Genomic DNA, 16,720 nt, shown 5'->3' on the forward strand with positions numbered 1-16,720 from the left:
CCTGCTGAAGCTGAAGTGGGGGCTTAAAAGGAAACTGGAGAGTATTTGTAGCATCTTGTTAAAAATTCTGTTTCTGATTGTTATCAGAGGTTTAGTTGCTTTTGGCTGGGATACACTCACAGGATACCCTCCATGTGCAGCTAGCTTTTGGATTACTTTAGTGTACTTAAAGCTCTTAGTAAAGAGGGAATGGCTCACTGACTTCTGTAACGGTGCTGTTATTGACGTTCTCTGCTGGCAAAACAAACTGAATATGTGCTATAAAAGATGTTGGTAGGAAATTGGGATTGGTAAAACATCAATAAAATGAGCTGCTAGAAGAGGGGAGAAAAATTAGATAGGGAGAAAACACCCTTTGAAGTGGATTTATTTTTCTGTTGCTATTGCTGGAATCAAGAATTCAGGACCCATTTAATGACAGTAGGATGTCAATGATCAACTCCTGACTTGCAAGGAAACATGCATTCTAACAATCAGTTTATTAAAAAAAAAAACAACAAAAAACCAACAACCCACAAACAACAAAACAAATATTTCAACCATTCTGTAAAGTAGTTCAGGATATACTTTTTATGTTGGTGCTTTTCATGTATGTTTAGTGAATCCCAGTAGTGAAACCAAAATCTACAGGTGGTGTGATCCATGAAGCCATAAAACAGTGGTCCATATCCTAGAAGGCTTTCTTCTGAATTCTAATTCATTCAAGACTAAATCAATTGCAGAGTTTATTTGGATTGTCAGAAGTGGAGTTTGCTTTATTTTGCCTGCATTAACAAAGCTTCAAACTCTCTTTAACAAAGCTTTCTCAAAACCCTTAAGGTAATCTAGGTATGTCAGGACTTCTATGTATACTACCAATGATTAGATATTTCATAAGCATCCTGAAGGTAATCTAGGTATGTCAGGACTTCTGATATACTACCAATGATTAGATATTTCATAAGCAAGGGTTTTACTGAAATGGGAGAAAGGATCTTTTTCTGTGAATTCTGGTTTTTGGGACAGCACTCAAAAATTTATATATAAGATTATTTTTCAAGAATGATGTTGATAAAACAAGAAGGCAGAATCTTCAGTTTGTCTCTTCCTGAAATAGTTTCTTCTGAGCTACTTTTCTGCTGTCTGCAGAAAATATAACCTCAATTTCTGTTCTCCTAACACAAAAATTACTATGATTGCGTAATACTCAATTATTAAAATTCAAATGCTTTCCTAAAGAGACTTAAACTTTGAAAGATGAAATATTAGCCAAATAAGTGAATATATCACAATTGTTAGAAAAGCATTTAATCACAAAGGCTAAATTTAGTAGCAAGAAGCTTTGTTTCTGTTTGTGCACATCTTTTCTTATACTGTGAAAACTTATGTCAGGTTATGATGGGGATCTTCCCAGGGAAAATTTAAAAAAACCAACACCTCTCCCTCCCCCAAACTTGTCGTTGCAGGTTAGGGAGCTTGCTTTCTCTACTGTAGACTCGCTATACTTAAGCGTTAAATTTTTCCTTTCTTAAGAGTTTGTCTCTAATAAAATTAGAAACAGGAGCAGTAGTCTGTGTCTTTGTGGAAAGTGCTTGTGGCTGGTATACTTAAAAGTGGTAAGATGGAAGGAGGGTGGGCAGCTGAAAGATTTATGGCTGGGATCTCAACATTTGTTTTTCTAGGGTAGTATGCGCTCATTCTGGTAGAGCTTACCCATACAGTGTTATTTGTAGCTGTCTTTTATATGATGATACAGGCACTGTGCTTTTTTGGTTGTGTAATACTTGTTCACTTCCTCAGTTCGTTGCTTAGGGGACTCAAACCATGTCAGACTAACAGATATCACAGCCATTTTGATTTGACTTCTCTAAATGTGCAATAGATTTACTTCATCTGGTTGTATTTCGTGAGGTGAAGCTTTTACAGTATGTTTCCTGTTTGTAGAGGTCTGTGGGATTCTCCTGGACATTTAAATGCTAAGCCAGCATCTCTTGTCATTCATGGAGTTAAATTTGGTGACAGAACTGGGTTTTAAGAATGAAAATTTTCATAATTTATTTTTAACATGCCTTGTTTTTTCCACTCAGATTCGTTTACATGTTTTAATGGAGGTGAGTGTGTCTACAGAGAACTGTGCAACTGCAGTCGATTTAATGCAACCGGACCACGATGCCAGATAGGTGTGTAAAGAGAGAAAACCAACTGGGTTTCTGGGATTGTACTTGAGTTGCCACAACTACAAGAATGACTGCTTTTTGTCTAAAGGTTCCTTCATGCCCTGGTATTTTTCCCCGCTGTTTTCTGTGGTGATACTTCATAGTGTACCACATACTTCTCAAATACAGACTGAATCCAAAAAACAGTGGTACTTCTGAAGTGACTCTCCTTTTTGTTAGTGTACAATACAGGTGCCGAAAGAGATCATATATGCAGAACATGGGGTCAGTATAATTTTGAAACTTTTGATGGACTCTATTATTATTTCTCTGGGAAATCCACATATGCGCTTGTGAGACACACTGAATTAGATGAACAGAGTTTTTCCATACAGGTAGGGGACTGCACTTCTATGTTCCTTTTAGCTGTTGTTGAACTTGCTAATATTAATTGTATTTGCATTAATATTTAGAGATTAAAAATAACTTGTGACAATAGTATGGGGTTCTAGAATGGAATCTAGTTGTAATTCTAATGTAATATGGACTACCAGTTACTATAGCATAAAATGTAAATAGCTGGAAGGAAGCTGATGTGTGTACTTTCAAAACCTGCTGCTGCTGTGAAAAGCCTGCTCTAAAAAGAGTGCTAAGAGGGCTCAGGATTTTGGGGAATAGTGGGACCAACTACTTGCTCACATGCTGAGGGTGGGATTGGGAGTATTAGTTGTGTAAGGTGGGTTACAAAGAGTTTGATTAAAATCTTGACTTTGATGCTAGTATTTTTATTTGGCAGGTGAATAATGATCCTGAGTGCCATTCTTCTCCTTACTCCTGCAAAAGATCCATTAGTTTATTCTTTTCTGGAGATGAACAGATAAAGATGAGCAGTGAAGTCAGCTATAAAGGATTTGGGTAATTGCAGTCGTGTTTCTGATGTTGCAGTTACACTGGAACTGATATAATGAAATTGATTTGATAAGAGATGTAAACTAGTTCACGTATTTGTTGATAGCTTAAAAAATCCCTATCTAGACCACAGCTATAATAATTACTCCCCATCTATGGAGTAGTGCCTGAGGAAGGTGATAGCTACATGACTGGTACATAGTACTAAGAAGCATAACCATTGACACTGATCCTTTCATTTTTGCTCTTATTTGCAACTTCACCTTTTTTAGTGGAATTACTCTGTATTAGAGGTTTTCAGATGTATGAGGAAGTCATTCAATCAGGAAGTAATTTATTTTTAATAGTGATACTTTCTCATATGTAGTTGTGTTTGATTCTGTCTCATTTGTCAGAGTACAATTACCTTTTATTATTGGAAACTTACGCATCCAGAAGCTAGCTGGGTACTTCCTAGTCAGGCACAAGTATGCCTTTACTCTGGCTTGGGATGGTACATCTGCAGTGTATATCAAAATGGCACCAGAGTACCTGGGCAAAACACATGGACTGTGTGGAAACAATAATGCTATCCTACAGGATGATCTTGAAACCAGTTATGGTGAGTACTTAAAATAGTCCCTCTTGTGTTAATGGATTTTTTCCTTCAAGTGAACTAAATGTTACTTTGCTTAGTTTTTAATTGTAATGCTAACTGAATGTAAGATGGGCAACTTTTGAAATGGAAAATACGATACAGAAATAATTCTGGTAGATTATATTGTTAGTTGAGAGGGCCAATTTCAATACAGATGGGGCTCTGAGGAGGAAGGTACTTAAAAAGCATGACAAAAAGCTGTCTTATGCCATTAGTTACAATGGTATTTGTACTTCAGTTTCCTAGGACTTGAGAGGTAAAACCTACTTTTAAATGTTCACTGCCCTCTTAGAAATTTTTTATAGGAGCCTGTGGAAGTCTGAGATATTGGTATTGGCAATAAATTGATAATTTTAATTAGTAAATCAAATCGATGCGGACTGCCAAATCTTCTTTGATCTGGCACTTCTTTTATGCTAACAGTTTCAGAAGTGACTAGTGATCCTTGGATACCAACTTCAGATAGTTTCAAGAGTCTTGGCTTTCAGTAAATACTGAGTAAAGGCCTGTATAAAAGAAAAAGAACCAGGGGAAAAAAAATCAGATCCCTTGAAAGGTAGCTCAAGTTAGGTGATTAAAAAGTTCTGGAAATCATTGCGTTGGGTTGTTTAACTCTTTGCTCCCCCTGTTTAAAATTATGTTATTTCTGTAGAGTACTACTTCAAAGCTCGGAGTACAATATTATAGTAGGTTTCCTCTGTTGTTTAAGTGTGCCACTCAGTTTTGGAAAGCATCAGCCCTGCACCACTATCAGATCTCACCCCCATTGAGTAGTTTGCTCACTAAATCAAAATTATTAAAATAATACCAGGAGCAATAGTTCATTGCCTTCAGAGACTTTCCTCTACCCTCTCACCTTTCTCAGGATATTTCCGTCGCATAAAGTTGTCATTGTAGCACAAGTCGTCACATTGCATACTAGCTTTATCCAATTAGCTTGGGGAGCAGTAGTAATAAAGACATGGCAAGAGATGCATTCACGGGTAATCTGAGTAGTAATCAATGTCACCACTTGTCTATCATGGATAATATCTTTCTTAGCTAGTTTAAAGCTAGTGTGGGCATTTCTACTTATGTGAAAAGGTCACACCTTTACTTGGTTAATGTGTACAATCATTTTGTACCCTTGCAGTGACCCATGAATGCCTCATCTTTCTTGGGATTTAGACTCTGTTGGGAGTTTCATAGAGAGTAACAGCATAAACCTAACAGTTTATTGCAGCTTTTTTTTCCTTTCTTCCATTCAAGGACTGCAGCAGGCACAGTCCTGCTCCCTAAAGCCCTTTCTTGCCAAATTGCATAATTAGCATCTTGGCTTCTTTCTGCCATTCTAAAGCCTTCCTACTATAGTCCCTTTTAAAAGTATTTTTGTTTCTTAAAAGGACCAGATTGTCTTCAGACTGACAGCTGTTTCATTTAGTTGTAGGGAAGGGTTTGGTGCTCTCTGCTTAATGTGATGTTTTGATTATTGAGATGTTTCCCTGGGAAATCCTACAGAAACATTGTTCTTTGAAGTCACTGTGTGACTCTGTGTGTGTCTCGTTTAGGAAAACTGACAGATGATGTAGCAGAATTCGTAGAGAGCTGGCAGGAAAATCCTCCACAAGGAACACCCAGTTGGGATAAATCTCTTCTCAATGAGCCACCCTGCCTGACACAAAGCCAGGAATCTCTACAGGTTTGTATCAGCACAAGAAGATTACTACAATAGTTGGTGATTCTAATTAGAGTGAGAATTTGACATAACGCTTTGAAGGAGGCTGGAAATACTCTCAGCTCTTCTTTGGAGAGGTGGATTAAAATGGTTGCTGCAGCAGAGCTTCCTTTGTCCCCTCCTCTCCTACCCCACTTTTCTTCTGTATGATTTTATAATTTAATTCTTTTATTTTTTTCCCAAATGTTATATTGTTGGCATAGTAGCCAATAGAAGTTTTTGCATCTGGGGCTAAATGAGTGAAAAGTTGTAAAGTAGGGGTGCATTCTAGAGCTGGTTCCCATTCCTTCCCTTTAGGAAGGACAGAAAGAAGCGGGCAGGCAAAACAGAATGAGAGCACAGTTAATTTGCCAGTGTTTAAAAAATGAATTATTGTTCCTGTTGTCCATCACATTGAAGTAGAGTTTCCTTTCAAGTAACATTTTCAAGATACAGCCCTGAAATACAAGTGCTTTGAAATGAAAGCTGATGCCAGGCCTGTTTTATTTCTGTTGCCTTTTACTGTGTAATTTAACTAAACTGAAGACTATTTCAGTCAACGGGCCTTAGCTGCAACATGGTCTACGCCCTTCTTGGCGAAGGGATACGTTTTACTACCGTTGGTATGACCTTGGATAAAAGATTCGATGTTACATATAGTCTGGTATGGAGAGCAGTATGTTGCTAGCCACTGCTTCTAGATTAGGGGAAAGTGATTCCTAACCACAGACTGAGATGTCTGTTCTGATTTTCTGTAGTATTCTATTCTGCATAGGTTGTTTTTTTTTTTAAAATGTTCTCTTCACAACAGCTCTCTCATTCATTTCAGAGGGTGTATACTCTGTGTAGTATCCTGTTACACCCGCCTTTTGAACAATGTCATGAATATGTGAGTCCTCTTCCTTTTATGGCAAGCTGCACCAATGATCTTTGCATGTAAGTGAATGTTTTTGGGTAATTCCAAAGCTATTATAAAAACCATTGTCTTTCTATCATGAGAATGAATTCTAAATGTTAACAGAACTAATGTGTGACTCTTCCTGCTTATCAGTTTTTATCTAATGTTCTTCTATTCTCTTGCTTTTCTCACTTGTTCTAGTTTTACTGCCAGAAACTTCTGTGGAGTTGATCCTGTTTTCTTTGGTATAAGGATGACCAAAATCAGGCCCAGATATTTTCATAATTTGTTAGCGTACCTTCCCATGAATGTGGCATCTGTTTTGATTCTGAGTGTGCAACATCATCAGTATTTCTAACATTAATTAAGAGTAATAGTGAATAGGTCAGTTTGGCATCTGCAAGCCATACGTTAATCCAATGAAAAGAGGAATTTGAATACTATTTGAATTTATGCTATCATTTCACAATCTGTTATGCTCCTTGTCCAAGCAGTTTTGACTAGTTAAATTAACAGACAGGACAGGACAAGATAATTTTGATTTCTTGTACCATAATTTTGATTTTCTCTTTGTACCATGGTAACTCACTGGTGGAAATCTTACAGTTTCTTCTTGTGAGTTTTCTGAAGGATGCTTTTCCTTTTGTAAAGATCAAGACCTTTATTCATGTCTGTTTATACTGCTGTAGCTCTGCCTTTCACAGCTTTATTCAGGAAACTAGCATCAGGTCTCAATGATGACCTATCTTCAAGGGTGACAGAACGTCTTATCCATTTAAGACTTTTTAAACTAGCCAAACAACACAGTACTTTAGAACACTATTAAAGTAGATTCAAACAGTGTGGTTGTATGCAATGCAGGAGCACTCATGAGGTTATGACTGCATGTTTGAATGTAGGTAGAAAATAATATGTCAATTTTTATTTGTGTAAGGTCAGCAGTTGATAATGCAACTTGGTGTCGAGCGTTAACGGAATATGCCAGAGCATGTGCCCAAGCAGGAAAGCCGCTTCAGGGATGGCGAGCGCACTTTCAGCAGTGTGGTATGTAGATGCTTTCATAATTGGAAATACTGCTTAGTAGTTGTATTTTGAAAAGACTGCTTTTCATACTTTTACTTCTTTGTACTTCCTTCTATTTTGAACACATAGTTCTCAATGAAAGCATAACTAGGGACTCACTTCAAGGCTACATAAATGCAATGGATTTTCTTTTTTTATATGTGTAATTTGTACTGAATGTATTTAAAGCACTAAACTTATTAGAATGCGTTCTAAGAACCTTCTTACTAAAACATCAGAGATTCTTTAAGGTGATAAACCATTTGTTTTTTCATAGAGCTGCTCTTTCAAGTCTTGTCAAAGTCGTCATGGCTTTCTGACATGTAAAATGTGTGTCATGAGTGTTAAAAATAACTTTGAATTACACTTGCATTAAGTCCTCATCTTAAATCACAGAAAGTAAGTTTGAAAGAGATCCTCTAATTTGTCTGCCTGTCTGGAACACAGGACCAAAAATGCTTTGTCAATCATGACAGATTTTCCAAAACTGTTTGTTAATGGATGTTCTATCGCTGTATATGCTGGTCTCAGTAGCTCTGTTGTGAGAAGGCTTCCCTGAGTCTCCCTTGGTGTAATTTCAGATTATTCCTTCTCAATGTACCTTTAACGGACAGGATATGAATATACGTATATTCTGTGTGTGTGTGTGTTATGAAAGCTATTGTTTCATTGTTTTAGGCAACAGGTAACTCAATTGAGCTACCAAAAAGTAAATACCTGAAAGAAACCTTTGCAATCTATTTAAGCCCTGAGGCAGCAGCACAATACCTTTTCATTTTTCTACCTGTCTCTATTTTTCAGTGATTACCTGTGCTGAACCCTTGACCTACAATGAATGTATCAACTGTTGCCCTGTTTCATGTCATCAAGAATCACAGTGCATTGACAGTGAGCTTCCCTGCATTGATGGATGCTACTGTCCAGACGGTAAGTTTTCCTTCTCAAATACATATTATTTGATTCCATATAACTTCCAGATTGTTATCCATCAAATTTACATACCTTTATGGCCTGGCTAGATTAAGGTATTCACAGGAACTCTATAAATGCAGTGCCAGCACAGTGTGGATGAATGGCCTTGTTTCCTCTTAACTGACAAGAACCTTTTCCTCCCTCTAACAAGTGGTTTCAGGTTTCTGCACAGATTCCTATTCTAGCTGTAGAGATCCACAATTTGAGTGGAAAATGGGGTTTGCCCTGTTGACAGGGCAGCCACCTTCCTGATTCTGATGGCTGCTGCCTTTTTTTTTTTTTTTTTGAAGGAGGGGAGTATTCTGGTGGGTTTGGGGAGGGGATGTTTGGTTTTTTTTATTTCTGAAGAATGACTGCAAGGTCAGGTGCTTAGAGATCAAAAACTTCACATGACTAAACTGAGTTTATGTGGCCAGAAACAGGTTTTGATATTGAGATTCTTATACTACTGGATGGTTCTGGCAAGCGAGATATTTACTGATGTGGCCTATAGCAAAACTTTACCCTTATTACCAAAATATATTTTGATATCCAGTTTACCCCTTGTTACTGGCTTCTCTTGGATACATAAATCTGTCTAAACAAGGACAGAGAAAGTTAAGCCATGGATCTTTGAGTCCTGCCGCTTACACGTACCATGATGATTTAAAACGTATGACAAAGATGATTATACTTGTATCTTCTATGGGCCAGTAAAGTCTTTTAGCTTCTGGCTTCCTAATTATGGTATAATTAAGAAAAAAAGGCAAAAAAACATTGCTGTAAAATAAGGACCAAAGAGCGCCTTAAAACAGAGACAAAGTTTTGTAAAAGTGTTAAAAGAAGCTAAGGGTACTCAAAGCAGCATGCTTTGGTGTTTGTGTGTTTGGTTTTGTTTTTTTTTTTTTGTGGGGGTGCTTTCCTCCCCCTCTCCCCCAGTATTAAATACCTGTTACTCTTACTATTGTTAGTGTATCTCAAGCAATTTAGGGACTGTCCATGTCATATAATTTAATTCATATAATTTAAATGCATACTTGTTCCGCAAAAATGACTACCAAATAGTCTATAGTTTTTTTAATCATATATGATCATTTGTGGTGTTCTTGGGTTATACTTGTTAGCGCTCAGCCATTTGTACAGATACTTAGCTTATTTCGTGTTGTTTTATTTATTCTAGGCTTAATTTATGAAAATGAGTTGTGTGTCAAGCCTATGGACTGTCCTTGTGACTACCATGGAAGTTTCTTTGAAATGGGTTCAGTGGTTCATGAGGAATGTAATAACTGGTTAGTATTTTTTCTTTTTATGCTGTGGACTTAATCCTTTCACAGTCATGAAAGAGAACTTCTTTAAAGCCTATTTCAGTTAAAAATTGAATAAAATTGATGATTTCCCACTATTTCTATATATAAAACCTGTTGTTCCATATGTTCTGTAATAAAGGGAAAGATAAAAGAAACTAGAGAGCTATTAATGTGGAAGAAGAGCAAATGACAGATCCTGCAGAGAATACTGCAATATTTAGTACTCTTTTCACCTTGAACCCTGCTTTAAATTAAAAGGAATCTAGAATACAAAATCTTAACAGGAGAATTACTTTGACTTTACTTTGTCTTCTGCTTGTGTTGTCTCACTTGAACACAAAGATCCTGATGTCATTATGACACTAAGCTGCTGTTTTGGGAATTTCTAAGTCAATTTTATACCTTGAAAGAAAAAATCGTAGGAAGAGATAATGCCTTTTATTGGATCAACTTAATAGAAGAAAACGGATGAGCTTGCAGATGTGTAACCTTTTTCCACAACAGTTCTATTTTTTTTTTTTTAAAGTAACAAGATTCAAATTGCTTGTCTTTATTCTCTTCAATGTTAATCATCCTTAACTTTTATAATGGTTATCAAGGAGCTAAAAAGAAAGAAATGTGTTACTGGATGCATGGATGAAACTTCACCTGAACATATCCTCATGACAAGCTCTTGTCACAGCTTCCAGGCATTCCAGGGAATGAGAGCTCTGTTATACCTTACTCAAGACACTTGGTGCTCATTTCATAGAGAAGGAATCCAGGAAAAACAACTGAGGGATGGGCGTACATACTTCACAAAAAAAGAAACCTTTTTTGTTTTTATTTCAGCACCTGCATTGGAGGAAAGTGGATTTGTACAAATCTTACATGTCCAGGTATTTGGAAGTCTTGAATACATAACTTTTTTAGTAGCTGAACTTTTACTTGGGGTAGAATATTACGGTTGGATCTTAATGTGATATTCCACTATATAATTTGTATTTTTATTTCCATCTACATATAAATTAAACTACACACAGAGTAGATTAAATATTCAAGTAGTCTGAATAGCAGGCATCTGCCTTTCAGCTTAGTGCAGTAATGTGTCTCCGTATACATCACTATGTCTCTGTTAGACAGCACTACCTGGTCATTCCATTTAACTAAAGTTCCTCTGCAGTCTTTACTTGACAGACTTATGGCAAGATTACTTTCCTCCTGCCTCAGCACAATATTGCTGGCTAGTATCTAGGTATTGTGCAAATATCAGTTAATTATTTTCACAACATGCCTGTGGAATGAGGGGTGTTATTTTCACTTCACAGACAGGCAGCTAAACTACAGAGATTAAGGTCAAAAGGATTTTGCATGTTAAAGGTACCCATGGCCTCGTGGTTCTTAGAGCTGCCAATAGATTCAAGCACTCATCTGAGTTATCACTTAATGGTGGGAGTGCTTAATGTTTTTGCAAATTAGTTTTTAGAGCCACAAATCAAATACCCAGATTGTAAGGTTCACATGTATTATTTTACCTCCTTCTGGGGGAAGAATTGTTTAGGTGTCCTGGCCTGTCATCAGGTATGAGCTCCATAACAAAAGCAAGGATAAGGTTCAGTTCCTAACTGTCTTCCTAGTACCTGGTTATAATCTGAATACAATTTTCTAAATTATAGTGTGTATTGGAGTGTATGAACTCTACAGCAGTAATAATTGTTGAGAGTACACTGTCTTTTCTACATACTTAAATACATTATTATGTTTGTCAGCTGAGTGCTCGGTTTCAGGAGACATTCATTTCATGACCTTTGATGGGCGCAAATACACTTTCCAAGCTACGTGCCAGTATATTCTAGCAAAAAGCCGTACATCTGGAGCATTTACCATATCCTTGCAAAATGCTCCTTGTGGACAGGTAAGGCTTAGAACCTTCTTGTAATGTTTATATGTTTATATCCTGAAGGTTTTATTAATTGGGGGGGGAAGTATCTTTAAAAAAAAAAAGAGGTGCCTGTAGTGGACTGTATTAAAATTAATCAGTAGCAACAATTTTCCTTAATGATGAAATGGTTGAACAACAAGAACAACAACAGTGCAGCGGAACTCTGTACATAAATTCTCTTGTTTGGTTGCAATAAATAGGAAAGATTATGCAATTATGCTAGCGTTCTGATTCAGTGTTCACTGAGGTCATTCAATAGCATATGATGGTTCATGCAGCAAACCCTGGATGATTTGTTTTCTTGAGCTTTTTGAGTACATCTCTGTGGATTTTCAGGCAGCACAAAACAAGCCTACTGCTTATTGCCTGAAGGAAGAGTGATTTTTTTTTTTTTTTTTTGTGCCTTGAATACAGATTTCTTTCAGCTTATTCTTGCAGCTTGAAATTCACTTTTATTCACATTGATGTGAAAAACTTTGGAGAGCTTTTGGGACATCTCCCTTGGATTTGGGTATATGTATGCATCTGTGTTACTGTTAAGTTGGTATCGTGCACAATTGATTTCAGCCAAACATGCATGTGCATATATATAGCTGATATTAAGGGTGCTCCTACTTTATATTTGAAAGTTTGTGATACTGTACACAGAAGTCACCAAATATTTAATCTAATGTCCAAGACAGAAGAATGTCCATGACCCATTCTCTTTCCTTTCTGTGTGTGGAATTCTGAGCACGTATTATAACGTTGTACATGTGAGACATGGAACACTGATAAGATTTTTCACTACAGCATTTAATTCTTATTACAGTCTTGATAGGCCTTGTAATTTTGAGGAAGCTAAAGCAAGTTAGAATAGATCTTAAATATACATAGGTGGTGTGAGAAGTGTAGTTGACTGAGTTGAGCTGATTTCTGCAGTTGGGCTTTTCTCACTGACTTTGAATACTACATACGCACATAACAATGGAATTTGGGCCACATATGGACCCATATATTGGTCATAATGCTACTGTAGATGCCTACTTGCTAAGCTGCTGGATTTGCTGTAGGAGCAAGATGTTAAACTTTGTATCTTGGCCAGATTTATGTTCTGTCTCCAATGGTATTGTGTGACAATTTTTACCTAGGAGCAACTGTATGGATATTTGAAGTGTATGTAGACTTAAATGTGATTCTTTTTGCTGTATTTCTAGACTGTCCACTATATGTTAGACTCAAATTTTAATTGTTAGCATGATGAACTTCCATAGTATTGCAGTTAGGTACTTCGCATAACATCAGATTTAGCACCATTGCTTTTTACTCCTGTGGAGGTAACTACTTCATTATAGTAGTTCATTATAGTAGTTTTCTTTTGTGTTCTAAATAAATTCATAATTCTGTAAGTCCTTCTACATTAATGACTGCATTCATTCTTCTCTGGAGCTTACTGTTCATGCACTTGAGATTTCCTTGGGAAGAAAAATGGTCATATAAGCTGTCGTGCCACACTTAAAGGCATACTTCAGTAAAGTCTTTTTGTCTTTGTGCACTAAAACCTACTTCTCTGTATGACAGAGAAGACCTTTAACCAGAAGAAGTCATATTAAAGTGGCATTGACAAGTTTATTATAATAGAAATTACTTATTTGCAATCCAGGTAAGAGATGGGAGGACTGAGTGCATGGGGTCCCCTTATCATCTCAGTGATAAAAGTTGAGAGGTAAGAAAAATAGCTTAACTGGATAGAGATCAAATATATTTTCCAGCTGGATGATCTGAAGTAAGTGTCCCACTATCTCTCCTATGGTTCCTAGGAGGAGTGTATCAGGACATCAGGTGAGGTATGTGACGGCATAGAAGTTACTAGTGCTGAAAAAGTGGATTCCTGTGTTGTGAATACAACTGCTTTATTACGCTCTAATAGCCTCTACTTCCTTGAGGTAGAAGAGTTACAGTGGGGGCTGTGAAATGAGATCTTGGTGAAAAAACTTCTAGGTCTTAACCTCTGTTCTAGGCCTTAACCTCTGTGTGCATTGTCCTTTGGGCTGGGAAGAATCTGGTGATCCTGCTAATACTTCCTGTTTATAGGAAGACTGAGACTGTTTCAAAATGCAATGTATCTGATCCTTGCTATAATTCCCCACTTCAAGTGCATATTTTACTTAGCTTATTCTGATTTTAATGAGTTTAGCTGGCTTCATTCTATGCTAACCTTGGGATCCTGAGGAGTTGATTAAGTCAGTGTCATCATCTGGAATAAAAAAAAAGAATAGCTGTGGAACAAAACATAAACACAGGCCTTCCACATAGGCATAAATCTGTTCAGTCAGCATAATATTCTCAGAATTTCACAGAGTCCAAGAACCTTGAGAAAGGTGGTTGTATATTGAAGCTGTGTCCTCTACTATATGGTTGAAGATAAGCAAAAGGGATCCCCAAAGAAACACTGTAGGCAACTTTTTTATCAAATGAAAGTTGAGGCATGATTGACTTTTTGCAGAAGCCAACCTTTCAGCCTGACCTGTTGAAAAGTCCATCAATGGACAATAGAGGTTTGGGGCAAAATCTGCTGTGGTAATATGCAGAATATGTATTGTGGGTCTCATTCCCTTTTGGGTTGCAGAACACTTATGTCTGTGTGAAATAGACAGAAATGTGCCTTTTGGTTTAGTTGTTGTGATGATACTTTTGTTGGGGAAAGTGATAATCAACAGTTGACCTTCTGCAGCACTGTCTGCAAAGAGTCTTCTAGTAATTCTCACATCTTCTTCACCCTGACTTAGGGACTGTGCTTAATGTGTTTTTGTGTCCAAGTGGTTTGTAGAAAGAGGGAAAAACAGGTTCTCTTTGCTTTTATTACATTGGGCTTCATATTTCACCTAGCCTTTAACAAAGCTAGCCTGATCAGTCTCTAATAGGTATAGAATTTTACAGAGGTTTTGAGTGAAGCATTCTGGACACTAACAGCTAGATGGGTGATCAGAGTCTTATGTGGTATGTTCTAGGGCTATGTGCTGCTAATTTAATTACCAGTGTACACGTGGTAGTGAGAACAGTTTGTCTACTATAACGCGAGAATGTGGGGCTTAAGACACTTGAATAGCTGCACTGAACTATCAGCTGGCTGGAACCACTTGGCAGAAGAGCTGCTTTACAGTTCCCTAGGCACCATCCATTATCTTTTTCCCTTTAGAAAAATTAATGACTTGAAATGGGAAGCCAGAAGATTTGTAGTGCAAAATCTCATATTTCTTGATGGTTTGAGATTTTTATGTGCTTGTTAAAAAAACCCCACCAACTTATCAGTCCCATCTCATTCAAGCAGATTAAAAAATGTAGAAAGAAAATACTTGGGGAGATTTTAGCTCTCAGAATCACAAAGAATCCAGTCATCTAGAGCCTTAGAGCTGGTGGTGACATAAACAGTCATCAGGCAACAAGTTACTTCAAACTGATGTGAAATTTTGTTTAAGCACTTTTTGGAAGGAGGATCAGTCAAGTGATCAGCACAGCTTAACCCTATCTGAGTTTCAGGTGACAACCTTACTGGCTTTGTAGTTGATATGATGAGAAGGTCTTCTGAATATAGAATTTTTAAGCATGTAGTGAGAGAAATGGCCATTCCTGTGAAAACACCTGCTGAAAGTTGGCAGGGGCAGTGCTCTGAAAGAAACAGTTCTGGAACAGAGAGTAATTGTCAAGCAGAATTTCTCCTTTAGTTTCAGCATGAAGGAATAATAAAGCTTTTGTCAATATTGTGTAGTAATGTATGTACTGGGGGGGGCGGGGCAGGGTGTGTTATCTTGACTCTGGTCTGCTATGTGTACCACCTGGTATTCTTTTATTTTCAGCTTCTTAAAAGGCTGACAAAATTGTCAATTTATAGCCACTGTTGCTGAATGATACGCACAGCAACCTATTTTCTCAGTAAAGAGGCAAGACAACAAGATAAGCTACAAGAGCATGGCTTTACAATGCAGATGTCTGTCTGCTCTATCAATCCAGGAGAGCTGCCTGAGCTGATGAAATATCTCCAGTTATTTTTATGATTTGCTCTTTTTAATTTTCACTTTATCATTTCAACTGTTGCTGAAAGATCACTGTTGGACTATTATTTACAGACAGGGAAATCCTGAATGTAGCTTTTAATCTTTACACACCATTGTGTGTACTTGGGTGTCCATGGTACTTGAAGGACTGACAGATTATGTGCTCTGTGCTAGTTCAGCATCTGTCAAAGCCCCATGGTAGTGTTCAGACATCCTTGCAGCTCTAATAATTGTCTTCAAGTAGGGCAATGTTTGCCTTGTATTAGGCAAGTCCCAGTGATAGTAAGAGCTGGATAAAAGTGTAAATCCTTGAACTGAACATCCTAATCTGTTTCCACTGCGAATCGTGCTATTCACAGTGTAATTTTGCTGTTAGTGCGACTGTCCAAAGGTAGGGATATTCTAACTAAATCTTGTTCAGCTCCTCTTTCAGCACTGAAGATGCTTAACATTTTACTATTTCGTCGTCAGTCATGCCTTCACTGTAGGTAGTGGGTCTGAAAAGTGCAGCCTCCCACACCTCTGCTGGACACTTCTGGACTGCAAGCTCATGGCCAGATCCAATCAATGAGAAATGTCCTGCAGTAATACTTAGGCTGCTCTTTAACCAAGTGATTTTAGACATGTCTCTGTATGTTTTGGTTTGGAAGACATTATGAGATGTTGAAGATGTATAATCAAGATGAGTAAAATGAACAGTGTGCCAAAAGTGACCGCACAAGAACAATGATAAAAGTCAGAAATACCTTTTAAATGGTTACAAGGTCTTGCAGTGAAGGAGAGGCTGAACAGAAGAAACAGCAGCTGGGTGTTTCCCCCTTTCCTCTGTAGATGGCAAGGAATAGACAATCTCTTAACTTTATCCAGCCACACAAATCCAATGTAAATAAGCTGATGCCTCAGAAGCAGTAGTAAGGAGATATGAGTCTAGCAGGAGCAACAGAAACTTAATTTCTTCCTAGAGCAGAGAAAGCAGAAGCTGGACTGTGATTCTGATGTCTCTTGGCATGTAGCAAGGTGAATTACAGGATGCTGACATGGTAAAGTTCAAGTCATCTCTTGATCCACCTCTGTGATAGAACATTTTTCTTTCTAAAAAATCAAGCAGTGATCAAATGCGGTTTGTTAAGAAAAAATTGGTAATCTTCTGTAATTAATAAGCATTCTTTCCCT

At 37.4% G+C, this 16,720-nt stretch overlaps 1 protein-coding gene across 1 annotated transcript in view; it reads left to right on the forward strand.

Annotated features, from left to right (window-relative positions):
- The window catches only part of LOC104626724 (otogelin-like), a gene marked incomplete at its 3' end in the record, with an annotated part of 66,533 nt that overhangs the window by 6,832 nt on the left and 42,981 nt on the right, over positions 1-16,720 (forward strand). The window contains exons 2-12 of the mRNA XM_010294721.1: positions 2,067-2,159; positions 2,376-2,530; positions 2,932-3,050; positions 3,440-3,645; positions 5,229-5,359; positions 6,204-6,310; positions 7,207-7,316; positions 8,136-8,261; positions 9,466-9,574; positions 10,424-10,470; positions 11,341-11,486. Coding sequence (XP_010293023.1) covers positions 2,067-2,159; positions 2,376-2,530; positions 2,932-3,050; positions 3,440-3,645; positions 5,229-5,359; positions 6,204-6,310; positions 7,207-7,316; positions 8,136-8,261; positions 9,466-9,574; positions 10,424-10,470; positions 11,341-11,486 — 1,349 coding nt within the window. The remainder of the gene's footprint in view (positions 1-2,066; positions 2,160-2,375; positions 2,531-2,931; positions 3,051-3,439; positions 3,646-5,228; positions 5,360-6,203; positions 6,311-7,206; positions 7,317-8,135; positions 8,262-9,465; positions 9,575-10,423; positions 10,471-11,340; positions 11,487-16,720) is intronic.

Source organism: Phaethon lepturus, unplaced genomic scaffold, assembly GCF_000687285.1.
Source record: "Phaethon lepturus isolate BGI_N335 unplaced genomic scaffold, ASM68728v1 scaffold4709, whole genome shotgun sequence".
In the NCBI taxonomy this organism is placed as follows: domain Eukaryota; kingdom Metazoa; phylum Chordata; class Aves; order Phaethontiformes; family Phaethontidae; genus Phaethon; species Phaethon lepturus.